The following is a 22,550-nucleotide window of genomic DNA, read 5'->3' as shown; positions in this document are numbered from 1 at the left end:
ATTTTGAGATAACCGTTTTGTTCAACGTAGTTGAAAGTTCTGGAAAATTACACCTTTGAGCAGGACACTCTCCCCCCCCCCCCCAGTCTTCAGTGCAAGGGTTATAAGTTATGCCTTGGGGGCATATAAGGTTTTTATTTAGTCAGAAGTTCTTAATAGTCGATAGTGATTAGAGGGTAACTAACCCCCATCTCACGCCCACCAGTCCTCCGACCACGTCCAATCAAAATTTTCAGATAGCCCTTCTGTTCAACGTAGTAGAAAGTTCTGGAAATTAGGTCTTTGAAGATGACACCCCCCCCCCCCCCATCGGCCCTCAGGGCAAGGATTGTAAGTTATTCCCTGGGGGCATATAAGGTTTTTATGTAGAGCGTTGTCGTAGAAACTTCAAAAGGGTTTATTTGATTAGAAATCGAAAGGACCAGTGCCTTTGTTAATAGTTGAAAGTGATTGTAGAGCAACTAACGCCCCTCTCACGCCCACCATTTTCCCAAACGCATCCAGTCAAAATTATGAGATAGCTATTTTGTTTAACGTAGTTGAAAGTTCTGGAAATTAGGTCTTTGAGGATGACTACCCCCCTCGCAGCCCTTTGGGTATGGGTTGTAACTTATGCCCTGGGGGTATATAAGGTGTTTATAGAAATCGTTGTCGTAGAAACTCAAAAAGGGCTCATTCGATTGGAAATCGAAAGGCCTGATGCCCTTTTTGGTAGTCTAAGGTTATTCAAAGGCTTGACATTTTTATAGTAAAGACCGATGTGGGTGTTGTGTATTATTTTTTTTTTTTTTTTTTTTTTTTATACCAGGGCACTTAGTATCGAAGAAGCTGTGGTAGGAAGTTCGAAAAGGGCTCATTTGATTGAAAAGAGACAGGGCTGATGTCCGTTTTAATAGTCGAAAGTGATTGGAGGGCAACTAATCCCTCTCCCAGAGAGGAAAGAAACTAACAAAATGAAAAATAAAATCAAAAAGGGTGAAAAAACGAGGATTATGTTAGCCAGTGGCGAACTATGAAGAAGACAAAATAAGCAAATATTTCGACAAGGACTTATTTTGTCTTCTTCATAGTTCGCCACTGGCTGACAAAATCCTCGTTTTTTCACCCTTTTTGATTTTATTTTTCATTTTGTTAGTTTCTTTCCTCTCTGAGTTTCATTTGTCATGTATAGCCAGTGTGGTCTGAGAATATATTAATCCCTCTACCAAGCCCACCCTCCCATTTGCCCATTTTGTTTAAAACTAAATGTTGCCTTAAGATTAAATAAAAAAAAACTTTGTTAATGCTAATTCCCAATAAGGCATCTCAGCAGTATACCAAGAACGACTGAGGGTATTATTTTCAAACTTTCGGGCTACTTCTGCTCTTAAAATTTAACCAAATCAAAATAGCGTAAGTGTATCAAAGCTATCAAAGAAAGTAAACAGATTTTATTGCGAATGGTATCAAGCTTTCCATTTTAGGTCAAATAGAGGAGGTATGAAATTAAATTAATCAATACTATTTGTGTCCAGATTTTTAAAAGGGTGTATGTTGTTAATTGCTGAAAATTTTTCTCCAGCAAACAAATAGCAGGCCAAACTATAAAGTCTTAAAAACATGAAAAGATTTAAAGTATTATTTTCTTTTTCCCTGAAAAGACTATGTCAATATAAAATGAACAGAAATTCATTAAAAAATGAATGTGTATTGTCAGAGAAATTAATACAGATGAATGTGCATTGTCAGTTTTATGTACATATACTGATATTTAGCAATCAAAATGTTAATCTTATTTGATTTATTAATGTTATAAAAGTAAAAACATTTATATTTTTTTCAGTAAAGTGCAAATTATGTTCTGGCCTTGGGAAGGCATAGGGATTTTGAGCCCAACTCATGTTAATTTCTGTTTGTTTTGGGTTTTATTTAATTATCGATACTGATTTGTGGTAGTTTCACGCTTGGTAGATTATTCGATTTTATTTTTGCTCATTTTTGGCTTAATGGAGTTCTTTACTTTTCTTTGAAAAACTTGTTTTGTGGAAAAAGTTTTTTTAAGTTAATTAAAATAAAAATCGATGCTGTAAAATCGCAAATAACACTTTTACATTGAAAACAAATCATTTGTGACGTAACTCCACGTCGATTCAGCTCAACTTCATATCAACGCCACTCCTCTGTAACTTCTCTGAGGATATTGCTGTAGCTACACTTTAAATTGCGTCATTGCTAAAACTAACATCTACGTAAGTTTGTCCATTGCGCTGTTCACCATCGTCTGCTCATTTAATTCATTTTCAACAAACTTGTTTCCCCCTCAGAATTACCCTATTCAGTGGAGTGTTGAATTGTCCCAGTTAGGAGCTTATTAAATGGAATGGGGCAGCATCTTCAAAACCCACAGACAAAAGACAAACTGGACAAAAAACAAAATTTAGGTAAAATCATCAAAATCTCAATATTCAGGTGGGAGATTTAGCCCAATTGTCTCCACTCCCGGCCACTTTATATTTTTGCTAATGTTTGACGGTAAAAAAGAAGCCTCTACCATTTTTTTTCAAATCTTGTATATTAGAGCTAAAAATAACTCTAAAAATATACTTCATGTGACAACAATATATACAATTGGTTCAGTAGGTTAGTTAAGAAAAATGACCTGTCTGGACTAACTGAGCCACTCAGGAAAAACACAATTTTTGTTTTTTTTTAAGCATTTTGAGACGCTGAAATCAGGTGAAAAAAAAACACACACAAAAACAAAAAAAAGTATGGCTTCGTGTATCTTAATAATCGCTTTAGATACACTTTTTTAATACTCTGAAACACATTTCCCGCATTGGATCTTGTGTATATTAAATAAAAAAAAACATATATTTTCAACTGAAAATAAAGAGCAACATTAAAACTTAAAACGAACAAAAACTATTAAGTATATGAAGGGGGGTGCCCCCTCCTTAACACCTCACTCTTTACGGTAACGTTTTTTAGTACTTTGAAAAGCTTATTATCGTTCTGATAAAACGACTATTGGGTTTCAGGAGTCACTCTTAAAGATTTAGGACAAAATTCAAACTTTAGCGTAAAGAGCGGGGTGTTGAGAAGGGGTTAACCCCTTCATATACGGAATAATTTTTGTTTTAAGTTTTAATGTTGCTCTTTACTTCCAGTGGAAGAAACATCTTATTTTAAATTTGATTTCTGATTGTTTTTTAGATAATGCCAGGAAATCTGACCTCCATGCCTCTCCGAAGAAATCCCCCTTCCCACAGAAATATCCTCTAGACAATTTAGTCCCGTGAAAATTTATCCCGGACAATTACCCTTAATATATTCTCCATGCTTAAAATTGAGACGCGAAAGAGAAAGCAAGTCATATAAAAATAATTTTGTATCGGAATTATGGCAAACTCCCCCACTGTAAAATTTCCTCTGAAAATTTAACCCCTGGAAACTCTACGTTAAGAAGTGATTAACAAGTATTGCTAATATAAAAATTAATAGTGAGAGAAAAAAGAAGAAACATTTTTTTAATACTATAATGTAAAAAAAAGGGAATAATTTCTATGACACAGTTTAATTATGAAGGGTATAGTGTTAATTGTTTTTTCCTTATGTTGGTTATTTTACATTAGCAAATGAACTTCTTTATTATTATTATTATTATTATTGTCATTTCACCGAAACTATTTATTATGTCTGTATATGGAAATGGATTTTCCTCCGTTCATCATCAGAAAGAATATAAGATCAAATAAAAAAAAAAATGAAGTTTTTAACTGAAAGTATGGAGCGACATTAAAACTTTAGGGTCATACTTTCTGGCTGTAGAAAACAACATCAAGCTATTATTTTATGACTTTTTTTGTAAATGTAGCAGTAAATAGGATATAATAAGACCTATTAAAAACAAAAACAAACATTTAACAACAAATACTTAGCACTGATTTTGACTAAATACCTTACTGGACTATGTGATATTGGACAAATGGTACAGGACTAAATACCTTACCACAAACCTTATAAAAAGCAAATTCAACTTTACTATTAAAATTATACCCCAAGGGGCCATAATAAGCTCTTCTGTTATTTGTTTACAACCCTTCTTCCCCCCCCTCCCCCCCCCCTAAAAAACAGAAAAAAACTAAGACTTATGCTTACTAAATAGAATTTCCATAATTTTTCTCTTAAACATTGGTATATAGTATTATTTTTAATACTCTGATCAAGATGATTATAACTTCTAATCCCCGTATGAAGTACAGATAAGTTGGACCGGGTTGAAAAAATCGATGGATTAATAATCCTCCCGAAGATTGAGTGTCACGGATCTCAAGTTTACTATACTATCAAAACATGGAATATTTTATCCATATTTGAGCCTAAAGTAAATAAAAGTGTTTAAAACTCGCGTTGTAAAAGTGTTGTAAACATAATTCAGATGCTGGCAGTATTCTTGTTCAGTCTTAGATGTTCTGTGCCGAATCCCGGGGTTCTAGGTCAACAAACAATCAAACAGCGTCATTTTGAAGAACTCGTACTTTCCAGACATTAGAAGTAAATGTGCCAAGCCTAACGGTACTAAAACACTGTATATATGAATAGACAAGAGAAGAATAAAGGAGGCGTAGGACATATGTAGGGGGAAATTATTGGATTTTCTCATTGTACCTTGGGTACGAGACAAACCTTTACTAAAAGACTGAACATGGCACTTGAATGATAAAATTTCATTAATATAAACCTCCTGATACTTAATCGAAAAAAACACGCTTTAAAGTTCCAAAATGCGTTATAATTTCTTGAATCCAAGGTCAAAAACAGTGGATCGGGGAAAATCGACAAAATTTGACTTTCCCAGATTAATCGTAAGCCTTTTTATGCTGGACCAAGAGCGTAACCCTAGAGCGTTACATTATCTTTCATCAAAAACACGAATGATTCTTCTGTCTTTGCAGTACCGATAGCCACAGTGTTTATCCGCAAATATTGGCAAAGTTACATTCCGTTTTATATCACTTTCAAATCACTAATACTAGAACAATAAGGGATAGAATTAGGCATATCATTAATAAACAACCACAAGAGAATCGGGTAAATGACTGATCCCTGTTGGACACCACAAGTGACTGGGCGCAGTTCGGATTGTAAGCAATCCATCTCTAAAAACTGGTACCTGTTGCTAAGTAAATTCTGTAGAAGATCAAGGGACTTACATTGGATCCCATACACCTTACATTTTTCCCAGATTAGACCATAGTCAACTGGTTCAAAAGCCTACGTTAGGCCAAGAAATACTGCACCAACCTCAAATCCTTTGTCTAAAGCTGATTCCCAACGTGGGGCTTGGACCCCACCGTTGGAGCATAGCAATTAATTGACGGGTCATGGGCAGGACGTGCACTCTTTCGCTGACTATACTTTAGAGCCTTAATTTTCAAACAAACATTTTTGATATGAATGATGCCACATTCATGTACATTTAAAGAGCAAAAGAAGATATATGAGAGTAGTGCAGTAACATCATGCTTTGTATTAAAGATACTTTGTACAAATGGTTGTTGTATAAAAAGACGATCCGAAACATAAATTCCAAGCTAGTGGCCTTTTAAGCTTTCTGTCTTGACAGCGTTGATAGCCACAGTGTCACCTGCTAAAATAACACAGTTTCATTCCGGAGACTTTTAGTCGCATCACTAACACGGAAACAACAATTAGGCATATCAATAATAAACTACAGGAGAATCCGGCTAATTACAGATCTCTGTGGGACCCGACAAGTGAATGAGCGCAGTTCAAATTGTAAGCAATCCACCTCTACAAGCTGGTACCGGTTACTAAGGAAATTCCGCATAAGATCGAATGGTTTACCTTGGATCCCATACACCTCATATTTCTCCATGATTAGACCATGGGCAACTGAGTCAAAAACCTTCATTGGGTCTAGAAATACTGCATCAGTCTTGTATACTTAAATGTCAACCTTAAATAACACATGAATGTCACACTCATGTACATTTGAGAGCGGAAAAAATGTATGATAGTAGTGAAGTAACATGATGCTTTGTAAAAAAGGTGTTACTGACAATATTTTTCAATGGCATTAAATATACCAGAGGTGAATACACGTTTTGACAATAACAAATACATAATTTTGAATAACGAAATTGAAATACTAAGAGGTGGAGGAGGACATCAATATTTTAGAATATCTAGGCGGGACATGGCCCAAGAATATCAAGAATATCAGCGCATCCTTCGTCTTTGTTTTCTTTTGGAATTCAAACTGATTAATATTTAAAAGACTATAATTCTCAAAAATTGGTGCTAACCGAGAACTGAAAGATTTTTCAGTAAGACGAGAAACAACTGGCAAAGCTGAAATGGGGCAATATTTGCCAAGACCATTTCTATCACCACTTTTATAAATAAATGTTATTCTTGCATATTTTAAACAATCAGGAAACTTACCCTGTCAGTAACAATCATTAATTAGTGATCATAAAATATTAGCTATAAGATGGAAAAATGCATTTCACAATTTTAACTTATGAATTCTCTAGCAGACAAACTATTTTTCATGGTATACCTTAGCTCATCCTCGGTAATCCTCTTTATATGCTACGATGCATCAATACGGGACGACAAAGTGGATCCGAAAGATGGATCTTCGGGAAATGGGGAAATTGTATCGGCTATTTTTGAACCTACTGAAGTAAAATGTTTCTGAAACTCATTGCAATTCTTAAAACCATCTGTAGCTATGGCCCATTTACTCTCACTTCAGATGGTAGTGTATTAGGACTCTGAGGAATAACACTACAGGTTATTTACTGGGTCTTCAGGGGGTTACCTTCAGCTTCCTAAGTACAGTCAATCTAAAGTAATCTTAGGGGTTACCTCAAACAAATTGCAACAGTTTGATTTTGGTATTATTCGAGCCAGAAAAAAATTCTATACAACATATAAGAAGGACCTAAAAGTAGCGTTGTAAAAGTAACTGTTAGACTAGGAAGATCCCATACCCTCAAGAGTTTTGTCGGTGCCATTGGATCTTTGATGGATCGACCTGGGCTGAAAGAAATCTTTGAATTGATGTACGCTTTGTGCGAAGTCATGGAACTCGAACATGAAAACTTTGGATACAGTACATGGACATGGTTGCCATTCTTCAAAATCTCCTCAGAGCTGAACGTGCAGGTCAATGGAAACTTCATTTGTAAACAGTTTTCGACATGCTCCCTTACCTCAAAGAAGCTGGTCACAACAACTATACGAAGTCGATGAGGCTGTACCTACAGCAGGTGAACAGACTTGAACGTACAAGCCCACGCTTTTCCAGTCTTCAGAAAAAGGCTTATACGTTTTTAGAAGATTGGACATATTCTGGGCCGGTTTATCTACAGATTTGGTCATAGAACAAGAACTGATGAGAAGTCTGAAAACGGCAACCGAATTAACTAGAGGTAGAGGAATGACGGAAGTACAGAGACTTCAGTGGGTATTTTGACGTCCAGTCTGTGCTCACGTTAATCTTCTGATGTAAAAACTTACGGATGTTTCGTATCACGCAAGTGACCAACGCAAAGAGTCTGGTATTTCAAGGCAGCAGAGGGACTGCAAAGACGCACAAATACCTATTGACTTTTTCGAGCAGTCGTCTCCTTTCAAGGGTGTTCCGCTTTCGTTTCGAAGTCTTGCTATTGGCATGATTGCTGCAGAAAACTTGAATACCGACAAAGCAGTGGAAGTCGGAAAGAAGATTTTTGACGGAATGGTAGGGACGTCTCTAAAATAGCATTCGTTCAAACGAAAGGATCAGGCAGTCCTTATGGTGGAGAAGCAAAAAAAAACAATCCCACACAAAAAAAAAAGAAACAACTCAAATTCCATAAAAAAGGGGGCCAAAACCACCGTTTAGACCCTTCATTGTTATTTCACCGTCTTCTAACTATATCCAAACGACTGAATATGGACGAAGAATCTTCATTTAAATATTCATCTTGCTCCTATCCTGTGTCGCTTTTAGACGATTCTTGCACGCTCTGAAAACCAAATAAGCTAGAGCTAGCAACAGCTATCAAGCAACTTTCAGAAATTGAAACTACTTAGGAAAAACATATTCTGAATTGCACCTACGTCTTAGACGAGGGCACTTTGCATCACAGGAGTCCCTGGGCAAAAAAAGAAACATATTCAGAGATCTTTTACCGATACTGGAACTACATTTCGGCCAAATATCCAGACGCCACTATTGTCTTTGATGGCTATGACATCGCTGCTTCGACATAAGATATGACTCATCTTAAGTGAAACCGTGTCACTGAACAGGAAATACTGTTGAGCCCATTAATGAGACTGACCACCAAAAAAGAGGAATTTCTTTCGTGCACAAAGAATGAAGCCCGTTTCGTCAATGTGCTTTCTGATTATTTACGAGGCAAAGCCCCCAAACCTCTTTTTCCCAAGTGTATCCAATAAAAATTTTAAGATAGCTATTTAGTTAAAAATAGTTCAGATATCATATAATGAAAATTACGGTGTCGACACAACCCTCCGGGGCCCGGGGGCAGGCATTGAACTTTATGCCGATGGGTCTTATATGGGTATTATGGAAGGGATGCTCGTATTAACTTCAAAGAGGGCTCATTTGATTGGAAATTGAAAGTTCTAGTTCACTTTTTATGCGGCGAAAGCCCCCCCCCCCCTCCACGCCCTTTTTTACTCAAACCCATCCGATAAGAACTTCGCGATAGCTTTTTTTAAAAACAGTTCAAAGACCATATAACGAAAATTCCGGGGTCTACACAACCCCCCAGGGCCCGAGGGCAGGTGTTTAAGTTATGACCTCGGGAAATATATGGTTCTTATTGAAGGGATGCTCGTAAAAACTTCAGAGAGGGCTCATTTGATTGGAAATTGAAAGTTCTAGTTCAGTTTTTTAGAGTCAAAAGAGATTGGAGGGCAACTAGCCCCCCCCCCCACGCCTTTTTTCCCCCAAATGAATCCAACAAAAATTTTGAGATAGCCATTAAGTTAAAAATTGCAAAAAATTCAGATAAAAAAAACTCAGGTGTCGTCACAACCCCCTCAGGGCTCAGGGGCAGGTGTTGTAAGTTATGCCCTGGGGCATATATGGATCGTATGAAAGAGATGCTCGTACAAGCTTCAGAGAGAGCTTATTTGATTGGAAATTGAAAGTTTGAGCTCACTTTTTAATAGTCAAAAAAGATCCTAGGGCAGCTAGCCCCCCCCCCCCCTCCCCAAGCTTTCTTTTTCCAAACCCATCTGCTGAAAATTTTGAGATAGACATGTTGTTAAAAATAGTTCAAAGGTCGGATAAGAAAAAATATGGTGTCAATACAACCCCCCAGGGCCCGGGGGAAGGCGTTCTAAGTTATGGCCTAAGGGCATGTATGGTTCTTAAGAAATGGATGCTCCTATAAACCTTATAGAGGCCGCATTTGATTCGAAATTGAAAGTTCTAGTTCACTTTTTAGATTCAAGAGATTTAAGGGCAACTAGTCCCTCCCTCATGCCCTTTTTCCCTAATCCCATCTGCTCCAAAGTTTGAGATAGCCAGTTTTTTGGAAATTGTTCAAAAACTAGATAAAAAACTCCCCCCAGGGCCTGGGGGATAGTTGTTGCAAGTGCTGTCCTGGGGGCGCATATGGTTCTTATGAAAGGGACGCTCTTATAAACTTCAGAGGAGACTCATTTGATTGGAAATTGAAAGTTCTAGTTCAATATTTAAGAGTCAAAAGATATCTAAGGGCAACTAGCCCCCCCCGCCCCCCACACAACCTTTTTTCCCCAATCCCATTGATAAAATTGTTATAATAGCCATTTTATTAAAAATAGCTCAAAGGTCAGATAAGAATAATTCCTGTGTCAACGGAACCCGGTAGGGCCCGGAGGCCGGCGTTATGAGTAATGCTCTAGGGGCATATATAGTTCTTATGGAAGGGATGCTCGTATAAACTTCGGAGAGGGCTCATTTAATTGGAAATTGAAAGTTCTTGTTCACTATTTGAGTCAAAATAAATTGGAGGGCAACTAACCCCCCCCCGCCTCCACGCCCTAAATGTATCAGATAAAAATTTTGAGATTTGACATTTTGTTAAAAATAGTTCAAAGTCCTGATAACAAAAAACTCCGGTGTCGACAGAGCCCCCCAGGGCCCGGGGGTAGGCGTTGTAAGGTATTCCCGTGGGGCATATATGGTTGTTATGGAAGGGATGCTCGTATAAACTTCCTAGAGGGCTCATTTGATTGGAAATTGAAAGTTGTAATTCATTTTAAGTGTAAAAAGTGATTGGAAGGCAGCTAGCCTTCCCCCACACTCCATTTATTTTTTTCCCAGAGGCACTTCATATAGAAGGGGTCGTCGTATAAACTTCAAAGGGGGCTCATTCGATTGGAAATCGAGAATTCTAGTGCCCTTTTTAAGAGTCAAAATGATCGGAGGGCAACTGTCCCCCAAGCCCTTTTTCCCTAAATTTATCTGATAAAAGATTTGAGGTAGCCATTTTGTTAAAAATGTTCAGAGATCATATAACAGGAACTCCTTTACGTATGGCCATTTCGTAAAAAATAGTTCAAAGATCAGATAAGAAAAACTCCTGTGTTGACACTACCCCCCCAGGGCCCGGGGAAGACGTTGTAAGTATTGCTGTGGGGGCATATATGGTTCTTATGGAAGGTATGCTCGTGTAAACTTCGGAGAGCTCATATGATTGGAAATTAAAAGTTCTCGTTCACTTTTTAAGAGTTAAAAGGGATCGGAGGGCAACTAGCCCCCCTCTCTACGCCCTATTTGCCTCAAACCCATCCGATAAGAACTTTTAGAGAGCCCTTTTTTCAAAATACTTCAAAGGTCATATAGCAAAAACTTCGGTGTCGACACATCCCCCCAGGGGCTGGGGGGCAGGCATTGTAAGCTATGTCCTGGGGCCGTATTTGGTTCTTATGAAAGGGATGCTCGTATAAACTTCAGAGAGGGTTCATTTGAATTGAAACTAAAAGTTCCAGTTCATTTTCTCCGAGTGAAGAAGATCGGAGGGCAACTAGCCCCTCCCATCCTCCACGCCTTTTGGTGTATCGGATGGATAAACCCATCCGATAAAAATTTGAGGTGACCATTTTGTTAAAATAGTTCAACCATCAGATATTAAAACTCCAGGGTCGAGACAAACCCCCAGGGCCCAAGGACAGACGTTGTAAGTTGTGGCCTGGGGGCATATATGGTTGTTATGGAAAAGATGCTCGTATAAACTTCCTAGAGGGCTCATTTGATTGGAAATTGGAAGTTGTAATTCACTTTTTAAGAGTCAAAAATGATTGGAGGGCAGCTAGCCTCCCCCACACTCCATTTATTTTTTTTCCCAGAGGCACGTCATATGGAAGGGGTCGTCGTACAAACTTCAAAGGGGGCTCATCTGATAAAAATTTGAGTTAACGATTTTGTCAAATATAGTTCAACCATCAGATATTAAAACTCCAGGGTCGACACAACCTCCCAGGACCCAGGGACAGGTGTTGTAAGTTATACTCTGGGGGTATATATGGTTCTTATAGAAGGAATGCTCGTATAAACTTCAGAGAGGGCTCATTTGATTGAAAATAGAAAGTTCTAGTTCACTTTTAAAGAGTCAAAAGAGACCGAAGCTTAATTAGTCCCCATACGCCCTTTTTCCCCAAACCCATCCGGTAAAAATTTTGGGATAGAAATTTTGTTAAAAATAGTTCAAACATCAGATAATAAAAACTCCGAGGTTGACTAAAATCCATTTTTTTACTTTGATATTGTTACTTTGATATAAGTTTTGATACTTTGATGAATATTTGATTTTTTTTTTAAAGTTTGATGTTAAAATAAGGAATTTTCAAAACTTGAAATTTTTTGCAATCATAAACGAACAAAAATAAATTTAAAAAACTCCAAAAAATAAGTTTTTCAATGAAAAGTAAAGGCCATTTTAAACTTGAGCTCAGCAGATACAAATACCTTTTAAAATTCAAACTCAAAACGACTAGAAATTACTATTAAAGAATAGAGAAAACCATAAGCGAAGAGAAATTAAATAAACAATCATAGCAAAAACATCCAATTAGTAATAATATATTGAAGTCCTATTGAAGTATAAATGAAACTTAAAACGAACAGGAATTAAATGGACAATCAATGCAAACAAACATACAATAAATATTAGTGTAAATTAATAAATAATTCTTAAACGAGTGAAACGTAAATTGAATATGCAAATCAACCTTGAAACGAACAAAATTACTACAAGCAAGAGTTTGGGTATGACCTCCTTCTCTCACTGTAAAAGTCTAGAACTTACTGCGTCATTGGCGCTTTACTGAAAACTATATGCGTCTTGAACAGTCTTGGAAAGTATAAACAACATCGAATTGAATGTTTGATATATAATGTTGAAAGATCCATCAGTTCAAGAATTTGTTTCAATGTAATTGTATTTTTATTTTCAATGCTGTAAGAACTGTAAAAGAAAATATTTGTGATATAATTCGTTTTCAGTTAAGCGCCAATGACGCAGTAGGCTTTTGGTTTTATCTACAGTTTGGAAAGGGGGCAGTATCCAAACATTTGTTTGTAGTGAAACTATATTCGTCTTTAACAACTTTAAATAGAGCTAATAAATTAAACTGAATATCTGATGTATAATGATAGTAACTAATGAAAGCTTATCAGTTCAAAATGCTACTATAATTTTAATGTTTATTTTCAATATTAAATACAAAAGAAAATATTTGTCATAAAATTGGTTTTCAGTAAAGCGCCAATGACGCAGTAGGTTTCAGGCTTTTACAGTTAGGGAAGGAGTCAGTGCTCAAAATCTTGTTTGTAGTTATATTTGTTCTTTTCAAGCTTGATTTGCATATTCAGTTTATGTTTTGCTCGTTTTAAGATTTATTTATTAAGTTACATTAACATCTATTGTATATTTGTTTGCATTGATTGTTTATTTAATTTCTGTTCGTTTTAAGTTTCATTTATACTTCAATAGGAAAATATTTTTTTCGTTTTAAGTTTGATTTTCGTATTCAATCTAAGCATTACTACCTATAAGATCTATTTATTCATTTATATTATTACTTGTTGTATGTTTTTGCTATGATTGTTTATTTAATTTCTGGTCGCTTTGAATTGAATTTTAAAAGGTATTTGTATCTGCTGAGCTTAAGTTTAAAATGGCCTTTACTTTTCTTTGAAAAAATTATTTTTCTGAAAGTTTTTTTTAATTAATTACAAATTAATATCCATCGAATTTTACATCTGGTTGGAATAGTATCATTCCTTGAGTAACTCAATAGTATCTGACCTTGAGTATTCTTGAGTCCTTAAGTAACTCTTAACTAAGTTTTATCAATTCAGTTCTGACCTTGATGTTGAAGATCTGTCACCCTAGTTCTGTTATTTTTTTTCTTTAGTACATAATAAAAAAAATCATAACAGATAGACATCGCTTCAAGCTTACCTCTCTATGAGCTGTTTGTTTTGCATGTTTTCAAAAAAAAAAAAATAGGAAGAAGTAAAACCTATGTGTTTGGGTTGAATAATTTTAACTAATTAACATGTATAAAACCTGAATTTTATGATTTCAGACACCACAGCTGATATGGTCACATCTGTCGAAGCTCAGAATATAGACATTTATTCTGCATCTGCCACTGTGGATATTGTAAAAATTTTGGGCAATCAAAAGCAAGAAGACCAAGGAAAGACTGATCTCAGACTAAGTAAACTATACCGAATAAACGACATCAGTGACGAAGGTATGAGGTTCATTTTAAAACGTATGAGTAGAGAGGAGAGGCAGGGATCTCATGTCCCGTACAGTTTTGGTTGGATGGATAGAGTTTTGGTTCAGAATTTTGGTTGGATGTGTTTGGTAAAATGGTGGGCGTGAGAGGGGGGTTAGTTGCCCTCCAATCACTTTCGACTAGCCTATTAAAAAGGGCACCAGCCCTTTCAATTTCCAATTGAATGAGCCTTTTTTAAAGTTTCCAAGACAATATTTTCTATAAAAAAAAAAACATATGCCCCCAGGGCATACCTTACAACCATTGCCTTGAAGGCTGTGTGGGGGGGGGGTTGTCATCCTAAAGGATCTCATTTTATGAACTTCCCTCTACGTTGAACAAAATGGCTATCTCAAAATTTTAATTGAATGTTTTTGGGGAAATGGTGGGCGTGAGAGGGGTGTTTGTTGCCCTCCATTCACTTTCGACTATTAAAAAGGGCACTAGCTCTTTTTAATTTCCAAACGAAGGATCCCTTTTTGAAATCTCTACGAAAACGCTTTCTGTAAAAAGCTTATATGCCCCCAGGGCATAACTTATAACCCTTGCCCTTAGGGGTTTGGGGGGTCTGTCATCCTCAAACTCATAATATCCAGAGCTTTCAACAACGTTGAAGGAAATGCCTATCTCAAAATTTTAATTGGATGTGCTTGGGGAAATGGTGGTTGTGAGAGGGGGGTTAGTTGCTCTCCAATCACTTTCGACTATTAAAAAGGGCACTAGCCCTTTCAATTTCCAATCAAATGAGCTGTTTTGAAGTTTTTACAACGACGTTTTCTATAAAAACCTTATATGCCCCCAAGATATAACTTACAACCCTTGCCCTGAGGGCTCTGAGGGGGGTTATCATCCTAAAAGACTTAATTCCCAGAACTTTTAACTACGTTGAACAAAATGAATATCGCAAGATTTTGATTGTATGTGTTTGGGGAAGAGGTGGGCGTGAGAGGGGGGTTATTTGCCCTCCAATTAATTTCAACTGTTAAAAAGGGCACTTGGCCATTCAATTTCCAATTGAGTTAGCCCTTTTCAAGTTTTACGACAACGCTTTCTATAAAAACCTTTTATGCCCCCAGGACACAACTTACAAACCTTGCCCTGGGGGCTTGCCTTGTCATCTTCAAAGACATAATTTCTGGACCTTTCAACTACGGTGAACAAAACGTCTATCTCAAAATTTTGATTGGATGTATTTGGGAAAATGGTGGGTGTGAGAGGGGGGTTAGTTCCCCTCCAATTACTTTCGACTATTAAAAAGGCCATTAGCCCTTTGAATTTGCAATCGAATGAGCCCTTTTGGAAGTTTCTACGAAAACACTTTCTATAAAAACCTTATATGCTCCCAGGGCATAACTTGCAACCATTGCCCTGAGGCGTTTGGGGTGGTTATCATTCTCATTGAACTAATTTCCAGAACTTTCAACTGCGTTGAAAAAGATTGCTATCTCAAAATTTAGATTGTGTGTGTTCGGGGAAATGGTGGGCGTGATAGGGGGCTTAGTTGCCCTCCAAACACTTTCGACTATTAAAATGGGCACTAACCCTTTGAATTTGCAATTGAATGGGCCCTTTTTCAAGTTTCTACGACAAAGCTTTTAATAAAAACCTTAAATGCCCCCAGGGCATACCTAAAACTCTTGCCCTGAAGACTGTGGGGGGTGTCCTGCTCAAAGATATAATTTCCAGAACTTTCAACTGCGTTGAACAAAATAGCTATCTAAAAATTTTGATTGGATATGTTTGGGGATATGGTGGGCACGAGAGGGGAGTTAGTTTTCCTTTCAGTTAGTTTGACCTTTCAACTACGTTGAACAAAATGTCTTATCAACTACGTTGAAAAAAATATTAGTTTGACCTTTCAACTACGTTGAACAAAATGTCTATCTCTAAATATTGATTCGATGTGTTTGGGAAAATTGTGCGTGTGAGAGGGTGGTTAGTTCCCCTCCAATCACTTTCGACTATTAAAAAGGACACTAGCTCTTTGAATTTCGAATCGAATGAGCCCTTTTTGAAGTTTCTGCGACAAAGCTTTCTATAAAAACCTTATATGCCCCCGGGGCATAACTTACAACCCTTACCCTGATCGCTGTGGGGGGACTATTCTGCTCAAAACATAATTTCATTTTGGAAGACAACTACGATGAACAAAATGGCTATCTCAAAATTTTCATTGGATGTGTTTGGGGAAATGGTGGGCGTGTATAGGGGGGTTAGTTGCCATCCAATCAGTTTCGACTATTAAAAATGGCACTAGCCTTTCTAATCGAATGAGCCCTTTTCGAAGTTTTTAGAACAACTCCTTCGATACGAAGTGCCCTGGTCTGGAAAAAGAATAATCAGAGGCAGCGCAATAGCGGTGCCTAAGTAAAGAATGATGTTGGCACAATGTATTATTATTGTTCTTTTTTTTATTATCAATAGTCGAAAGTGATTGAAGGGCAACTAACCCCCCTCTCACGCCCACCTTTTCCCCAAACACATCCAATAAAAATCTTTAGATAGCTATTTTGTTCAACGTAGTTGACAGTTTTGGAAATTAAGCATTTGAGGATGACAACCTCCCCTCCCAGTCAGGGCTCACAGGGCAAGGATTGTAAGTTATGTCCTGGGGGCATATAAGGTTTTTATAGAAAGTGTTGTTGTAGAAACTTCAAAAAAGGCTCATTCGATTGGAAATTGAAATAGCTAGAGACCTTTTTAATAGTTTAAAATGATCGGAGGGAAAATAATCCCCTCTAACAGTCACCATTTCCCCAAACACATAAAATCAAAATTTTTAGATAGCCATTTTTTTAACGTAGTTTTAAGTCCTGGAAATTATGTCTTTCAGAATGACACCCCCCCCCCCGTAGCCCTCAGGTCAAGGGTTGTAAGTTATGCCCTGGGGGCATACGCCTGAAGGCGTATGCCTTCAAAAAGTGTTCATTTGATTCGAAATTGAAATGGCTAGTGCCCTTTTTAATAGTTGAAAATGATTGGAGGGCAACTAACCCCCTCTAACAGTCACCATTTCTCCAAACACATAGAATCAAAATTTTGAGATAACCGTTTTTTCAACGCAGTTTTAAGTTCTGGAAATTATGTCTTTGGTAATGACAACCCCCCACAGCTCTCAGGCCAAGGGCTCTACGTTATGCCCTGGGGGCGTAAATATAATATGAGCAGGGTTCTAAACCCCAAGCTTTCTAAATTCCAGAATATAATTTATACTTTACTGATAAAAATACTTTTAAATGATTTCACTTTTCTAACTTTAAGAAATCAAAAATCAATCAAGATTTTAAGGGATAAATATCAGAATATGTATATTAAACTGACAATGCAGATTTTTTTCAATAAATTCATTTGAATGTTTTTCAGTAAAGTACAATTATATTCTGGCTTTTAGAAAGCTTGGGATTTAGTACCCTACTCATATTAATTTCTGCTAGTTTTGAGTTTCACTTTTACTTATTTTAGTTTTTGTTTGTCTTAGGTTTCATTTATTTGTTGATACTGATTTATTGTAGTTGTATTCTTGGTACATTATTTGATTCTATTTTTGTTCATTTTGGTTTAGCGGATTTCTTTACTTTAAAAAAAAAACTTATTTTGTTGAAAAAGTTTTTTTTAATTAATAATAATAATAATACATTGTGCCAACATCGTTCTTCACTTAGGCAGCGCTTTTGAGCTGCCTATGATTCCTTTAAATACTCTGCGAATTCGTTCCGATAATCAAAACATTTTTGTTGAGTAACTCTGATGGAGTTTTTGCAAAAAATTAAAAAAATTTACTATTGAAAATAAAAGTATTTTATTAATCTTTGATTATCAGACATTTCGGTTGTCGAATAACAAAGGATTTATTCTGCATCTTAGAGTGTGTCGAGGGTATTATTTTGGGAGCCTCAATACTTTTAGTTGAGGAATAACCTTGGAAAATTTGTATTATTCTTACTGCAAAAGGATAAAACCTACGCTATTATTAACTTTTTACGTTGAGCGAGACCAAAGTCTCCTTGAAAAAGGCCCAAGCATTTTTTTAAACCTAAATAGTTCAGACTCTACATTTATTCTGGGCCTAAAGAGGACCTAGTACACACGTAAAAATGTGTTGGGGTATTGCAGCTCCCAAAAAATAGGCCAATTTTTTTTCGTGGGGGGGGGGGGTGAAACTTACAAGTTTCAGTTATTTGGCCCAAATAATCCTAATGTAAAAGACGATTATAGCTTCTCTGTCCCTCACAAATATGGCCTGAAAATGACAAAGATAAATCTTAGTGGGCTTTAAACTTATAGCATTAATTGCCGGGGCAAGGAAATCCCTTGCACTGGAAAAAACTGAATGTAGCTCTCCTCCAAATCAGGCCAGAAAAATGCTAAGGAAATATTTCTCAGACCCACTTTATGTTCGGACCAAGGAAATCCCAATCATTGACAGCGAAATAGCGCTGCCAAAGTAAAGAACGATATTGGCACAATGTATTATATTTGGTTTCTTTCTTTCTTTCTTTTAGACCAGGGCACTTCGTATCGAAGGAGTCGTCATAGAAACTTCGAAATGGGCTTATTCGATTGGATGTTGAAAGATCTTTTGCCCTTTTTAATAACCGAAAGTGATTGGAAGACAACTAACACCCCTTCCACGCCCACCATTCCCCAAACACATCCAATCAAAATTTGATTGGAAAACACATCCAATCAAAATTTTATACATCTATTGGTATCAAAATTAATTTTTTTTTTAGTTTTGGTTACAAGTGACCCGGGTCGCTCCTTACTTACAGTTCCTTACCACGAACTGTTTGATTCCTTTGTCATGCCCTGACGAATTCATTTATTTTTCTTTCGGCTTAAAACTTAGATCAGAAGGCCTAGAGAGGCAAAAACATTTTTTTCCAAGGGGGGGGGGGAGGTCGGTTTGAAACTTACAAGTTTCAGTCAATGGGCCCAAATAACCCTAATGTTAAAGACGATTATAACTCGGCTCCTCTGTCCCTAAAAAATAAGGCCCGAAAATGACAAAGTTATTTCTTAGTGGGCTTTAAACTTATAAAATTAATTGCCGGGGCAAGAAAATCCCTTGCACTAGAAAAAAGTGAATTAAACTCTCCTCCAAATCAGGTTAGGTTAGGTTAAAGAAGTGTTTTTCAGACCCACTTTATGTTTGGGCCAGGGGAATCCCAATATATGGAAAAAGAAGAAAATATCTTGAAAATGGAGCATTGAAGAGTCAGTTTTCTTTGGATGGGGTTAAAATTTAAATCTTTTGAGTCTCCGGGACAAGGATGTCCTTTTGAAAATTGGGACATGAATCCCGAGATGATTCTCTGAAAGTGGGTCAGAATTCTTTTCCCCTATCAGCTTGAAATTTGTAGAACTGATTTCTTTCTAAATTACCTATGCATCTATTCTTTTATACACATGAAGTAAAACAGAACATGTTAAGGTTCTGATTAACAAAATTGAACATTGAGACAAATCTATGTTGTAAAGCGTCATTGGCACATTACTGAAAACTGTACGTGTTTTGAACAGTCTTTGAAATTACAAATAAAATCAAACTGAATAATTGATACATAATGCTATTAATTTTTGAAAGATCATCAGTTCAGTATCCTATTTACTGTAATTTGATTTTCATTTTCAATGCTGCAATTACTGCAAAAGAAAATATTTGTAACATACTTTGTTTTCAGTGAAGCACCAGTGATATAGTAGGATTTAGACTTTTACAGCTTGAGAAGGGGGTAGTATACAAACTCTTGTTTGCAGTGTTTCAGTCACGATTCATTCCGCGAATGAGTAACACCTTAGGCGCTCCATGCCGTGCGATAGTTATAGCTGGAAAGTGAAATAGATTTTGTGATTAAGCTTTGAATTTATGAAAGAGAATTTTTTGTTGCGTGATTATTGATTTGGACTGGAGAATTGCATGGAGTAAAAGAGGATTACGATATTGAAGACGACGAAGTCTGTATAATCTGGGATAAAGGATTTTAGTCATTACAAGCGGAGCCTATTGACTACCGTCGTTTGAAAAGGTGTTTGCCGTGCCAAACGGCTAAAAGCACTGCACGCTAGCAACATCGTGGATAAAAAATCGTTGCCAGCTGAGGTAAGACTTATTTATCTTTCCATTTTCTTCTTACTGCTTATTCATGGGACGAAATAAAAGAGACCGCAAATAAGTCTCATTTGAAGAGGATCAAAATGATTGTTCGTCACCTTCACATAAGGATGGAGAGACTTTGTCAATTTCGACGCTGGATCGAAGCTTTTCTGAAATTCTAACTATAGTGAAAGACAATGGAAAAAAGCTTGACGGTATCACGGACCAGTTCAAATCTCTGGAAACCCAGATCAAATCGCTAGAGGAAGCTCTATCTGGCCAATTGCAACAGTTTTCGGCAATCGATACCCATGTTGCGGCTACTGAGAGTGAAATAATAAATGTAAAACCAGAGGTTAGTGTTGTTACATCTGAATCAACGTTTCTCCGTGAAGAAATTAATCAGTTGAAAAATCGGTTAATGCATTGCGAGTACAGAGTGAATGAGAAAAATATAGTGGTTTGGAATGTACCTTGCGATGATAAAGAGGAAGCTAAAGCGATTTTCAAAACTGTTTGCGAAGAAGGACTAGGTGTAAATGAGACCACAGAATTTGCTATTACAGAAGTAAGAAAAGACCGTAGATATTTTAAAGCTACTGTTCTGTCTAAAGAAGAAAAAATAACGATTCTGAAACAGAGTAAAAAACTTAAAGGAAAGACTGTTTGTCGTCGTAAAGATATTTATCTTAGTGATGATTATCCGACGGCAGTTAGAGATGTTAGAAAACGGCTGCTTGAAAAAAGGTCAAAGCTCGCTGATTGTGGTATTCAAGCATGGGTAACAAAATCGGTTCCACCTCTCCTTTGCTTTGATCGGCCAGACGGCCTGCGTGTTTCTTTCTCCATGAATGACGTGATTCCTTTATTGTCAGTGCCGATAAATCCTCGTGTTGTGCCTATGCAATGCTAAGCTTTATCTTAATTAGTTTAGTTTTATATGAGTTTTGGGTTATTTTGAGTTATTATTCTCTTGTTTTTTTTTTTGTTTTTTTTTTGTTATGAAGTAATGTCGTCCGTGTTTTTCTTTCTTTTTTTTTTGTTGAAAAGAATGTTGTGGGCGGAAAAAAATACAAAGATATAAAAGTAATTATAGTGTATAATTTATTGTGCGGTGTGGAGCGTAGCGATTGTGTTTCGAGTTCTTATGAATTGGTCTTGGCTTTCAATGATACTAGGCCTGGGAACAGTAGTAGTGTATTTTAGATTTTATGAAGATATGTATGTTTCTTTTTTTTTGTTTAGGTTTGAAGTGTGGAAGCGATGATACCAACTCGACGAATGATGAAAATGATAAGTGTAAGTTAACAGAACCTTTTCATTCTCATATCCGTCACAAAATGATTTTTGATAATGGTTAATTTAAAGTGGAATAGGTTGAAGGGGCTGGAGAATGATTCACTCAGGATTGAAAATATTGGAGGTGGGGTGCTCCATCGTGAATTTGATAGTAATGTCATTGGTGAGGAATATTTGAATGCTCGTTATAAGTTCCTTCAGGATTTGAATCATGGTTATGACCCGAGTGACTTTTCGGTTTTTCATTTAAATTGCCAAGGTATTAGTACTTCATTTCAGTACCTGGAGGAAGTTCTGCAGATTCAAGGTTTACAGGTTTTGGCCCTGACTGAGACATGGTTGAAGTCTCATACGTCATCTCTTTTTGATGTTCCTAATTACCAACTGGTTTTAAAAAATAGGGAATTGCACCAACATGGAGGTTTAGCGGCATATATCAAGAGTGATCTTAATGTCTTGCCGATGCCTTCCCTTACTAAACATAAGGAAATGGTGTTTGAGTCGATGGTTGTGCAAGTATCTAAGCTTCATTTTAAATGTGTTCTTGCTATCATTTATCGACCTCCGTCTAGTAGTCTCGTAGAATTTCTGAGTCTGTTGGAAGAGCAACTGGACCTGTTGAGTGGAACAAGACAGACATGTTTTGTGTGTGGTGACTTCAAATTTGATTTGAAAACTCTACATTCTAGTCAAAGAGTTAAGGAGTTTCTGGATATGAAGCTTAGCTACGGGCTTAAGCCTACTATAAACATCTGTACAAGAATCACTGAGAATTATGCGTCAATATTGGATAACATATTTGTGAATAGGGAATATAAGTCACCTGCTGTTGTGGTAAATAGTGTTTCAGATCATTTTGGAGTAATGATAACAGTGCCGCAAGTCCTACAGTCGAATAAGGGACATCGTAGTAACGTCATTAGGCCTATTATTGATTCTGAAGTTGTTGACCGTTTTAAACTGGAAGTTGATAAGACTGAATTCAATTTTCTATAAGAGGAATGTGATATCAATCGGAAATTTGATAAATGGTACAGCACATTAACAGGTTTACATCAGAAGTGTGTTAAACCTAAAAAAGTTTACAGATATCAATCAGCAAAGAAGCCATGGATTACTTAGAGTCTACTCTTAAGTATGAGAAGGCGAAACCATTTATATAAGGATTTGAACCAAAATAAAGGGACAACTACTAAGGATGATTATAAAGCATATAATAACATGCTAAGCTGTCTCCTTCGACAAGCTAAAGCGGAATATTTTGCTTTCAAGTTTCAAGAAGCAGAGGGAAATCCGGGCAAGGCTTGGAAAACTTATCAAGTCTGTAATGAACCCTAGTCGGCCT

The 22,550-nt window shown here is 36.6% G+C and overlaps 1 protein-coding gene across 8 annotated transcripts in view; it reads left to right on the top strand.

The window, feature by feature from the left end:
• Positions 1 to 22,550, top strand: part of LOC148952917 (uncharacterized) — a 189,538-nt gene that overhangs the window by 81,671 nt on the left and 85,317 nt on the right. For 7 of the 8 annotated variants that reach the window (XM_089088164.1, XM_089088161.1, XM_089088159.1 and 4 more), the window contains 2 exons: positions 13,612 to 13,782; positions 21,152 to 21,205. In XM_089088164.1, coding sequence (XP_088944290.1) covers positions 13,612 to 13,782; positions 21,152 to 21,205 — 225 coding nt within the window. The remainder of the gene's footprint in view (positions 1 to 13,611; positions 13,783 to 21,151; positions 21,206 to 22,550) is intronic. The other variant, XM_089088163.1, reaches the window with a different exon arrangement.

The sequence above is a fragment of the Artemia sp. Qi Xiang Cuo genome, chromosome 4, assembly GCF_049724085.1.
Source record: "Artemia sp. Qi Xiang Cuo chromosome 4, ASM4972408v1, whole genome shotgun sequence".
Taxonomy (NCBI): domain Eukaryota; kingdom Metazoa; phylum Arthropoda; class Branchiopoda; order Anostraca; family Artemiidae; genus Artemia; species Artemia sp. Qi Xiang Cuo.
The sequence above is the reverse complement of the archived record's forward strand: the minus strand, read 5'-3'. Positions and strand labels throughout refer to the sequence as shown.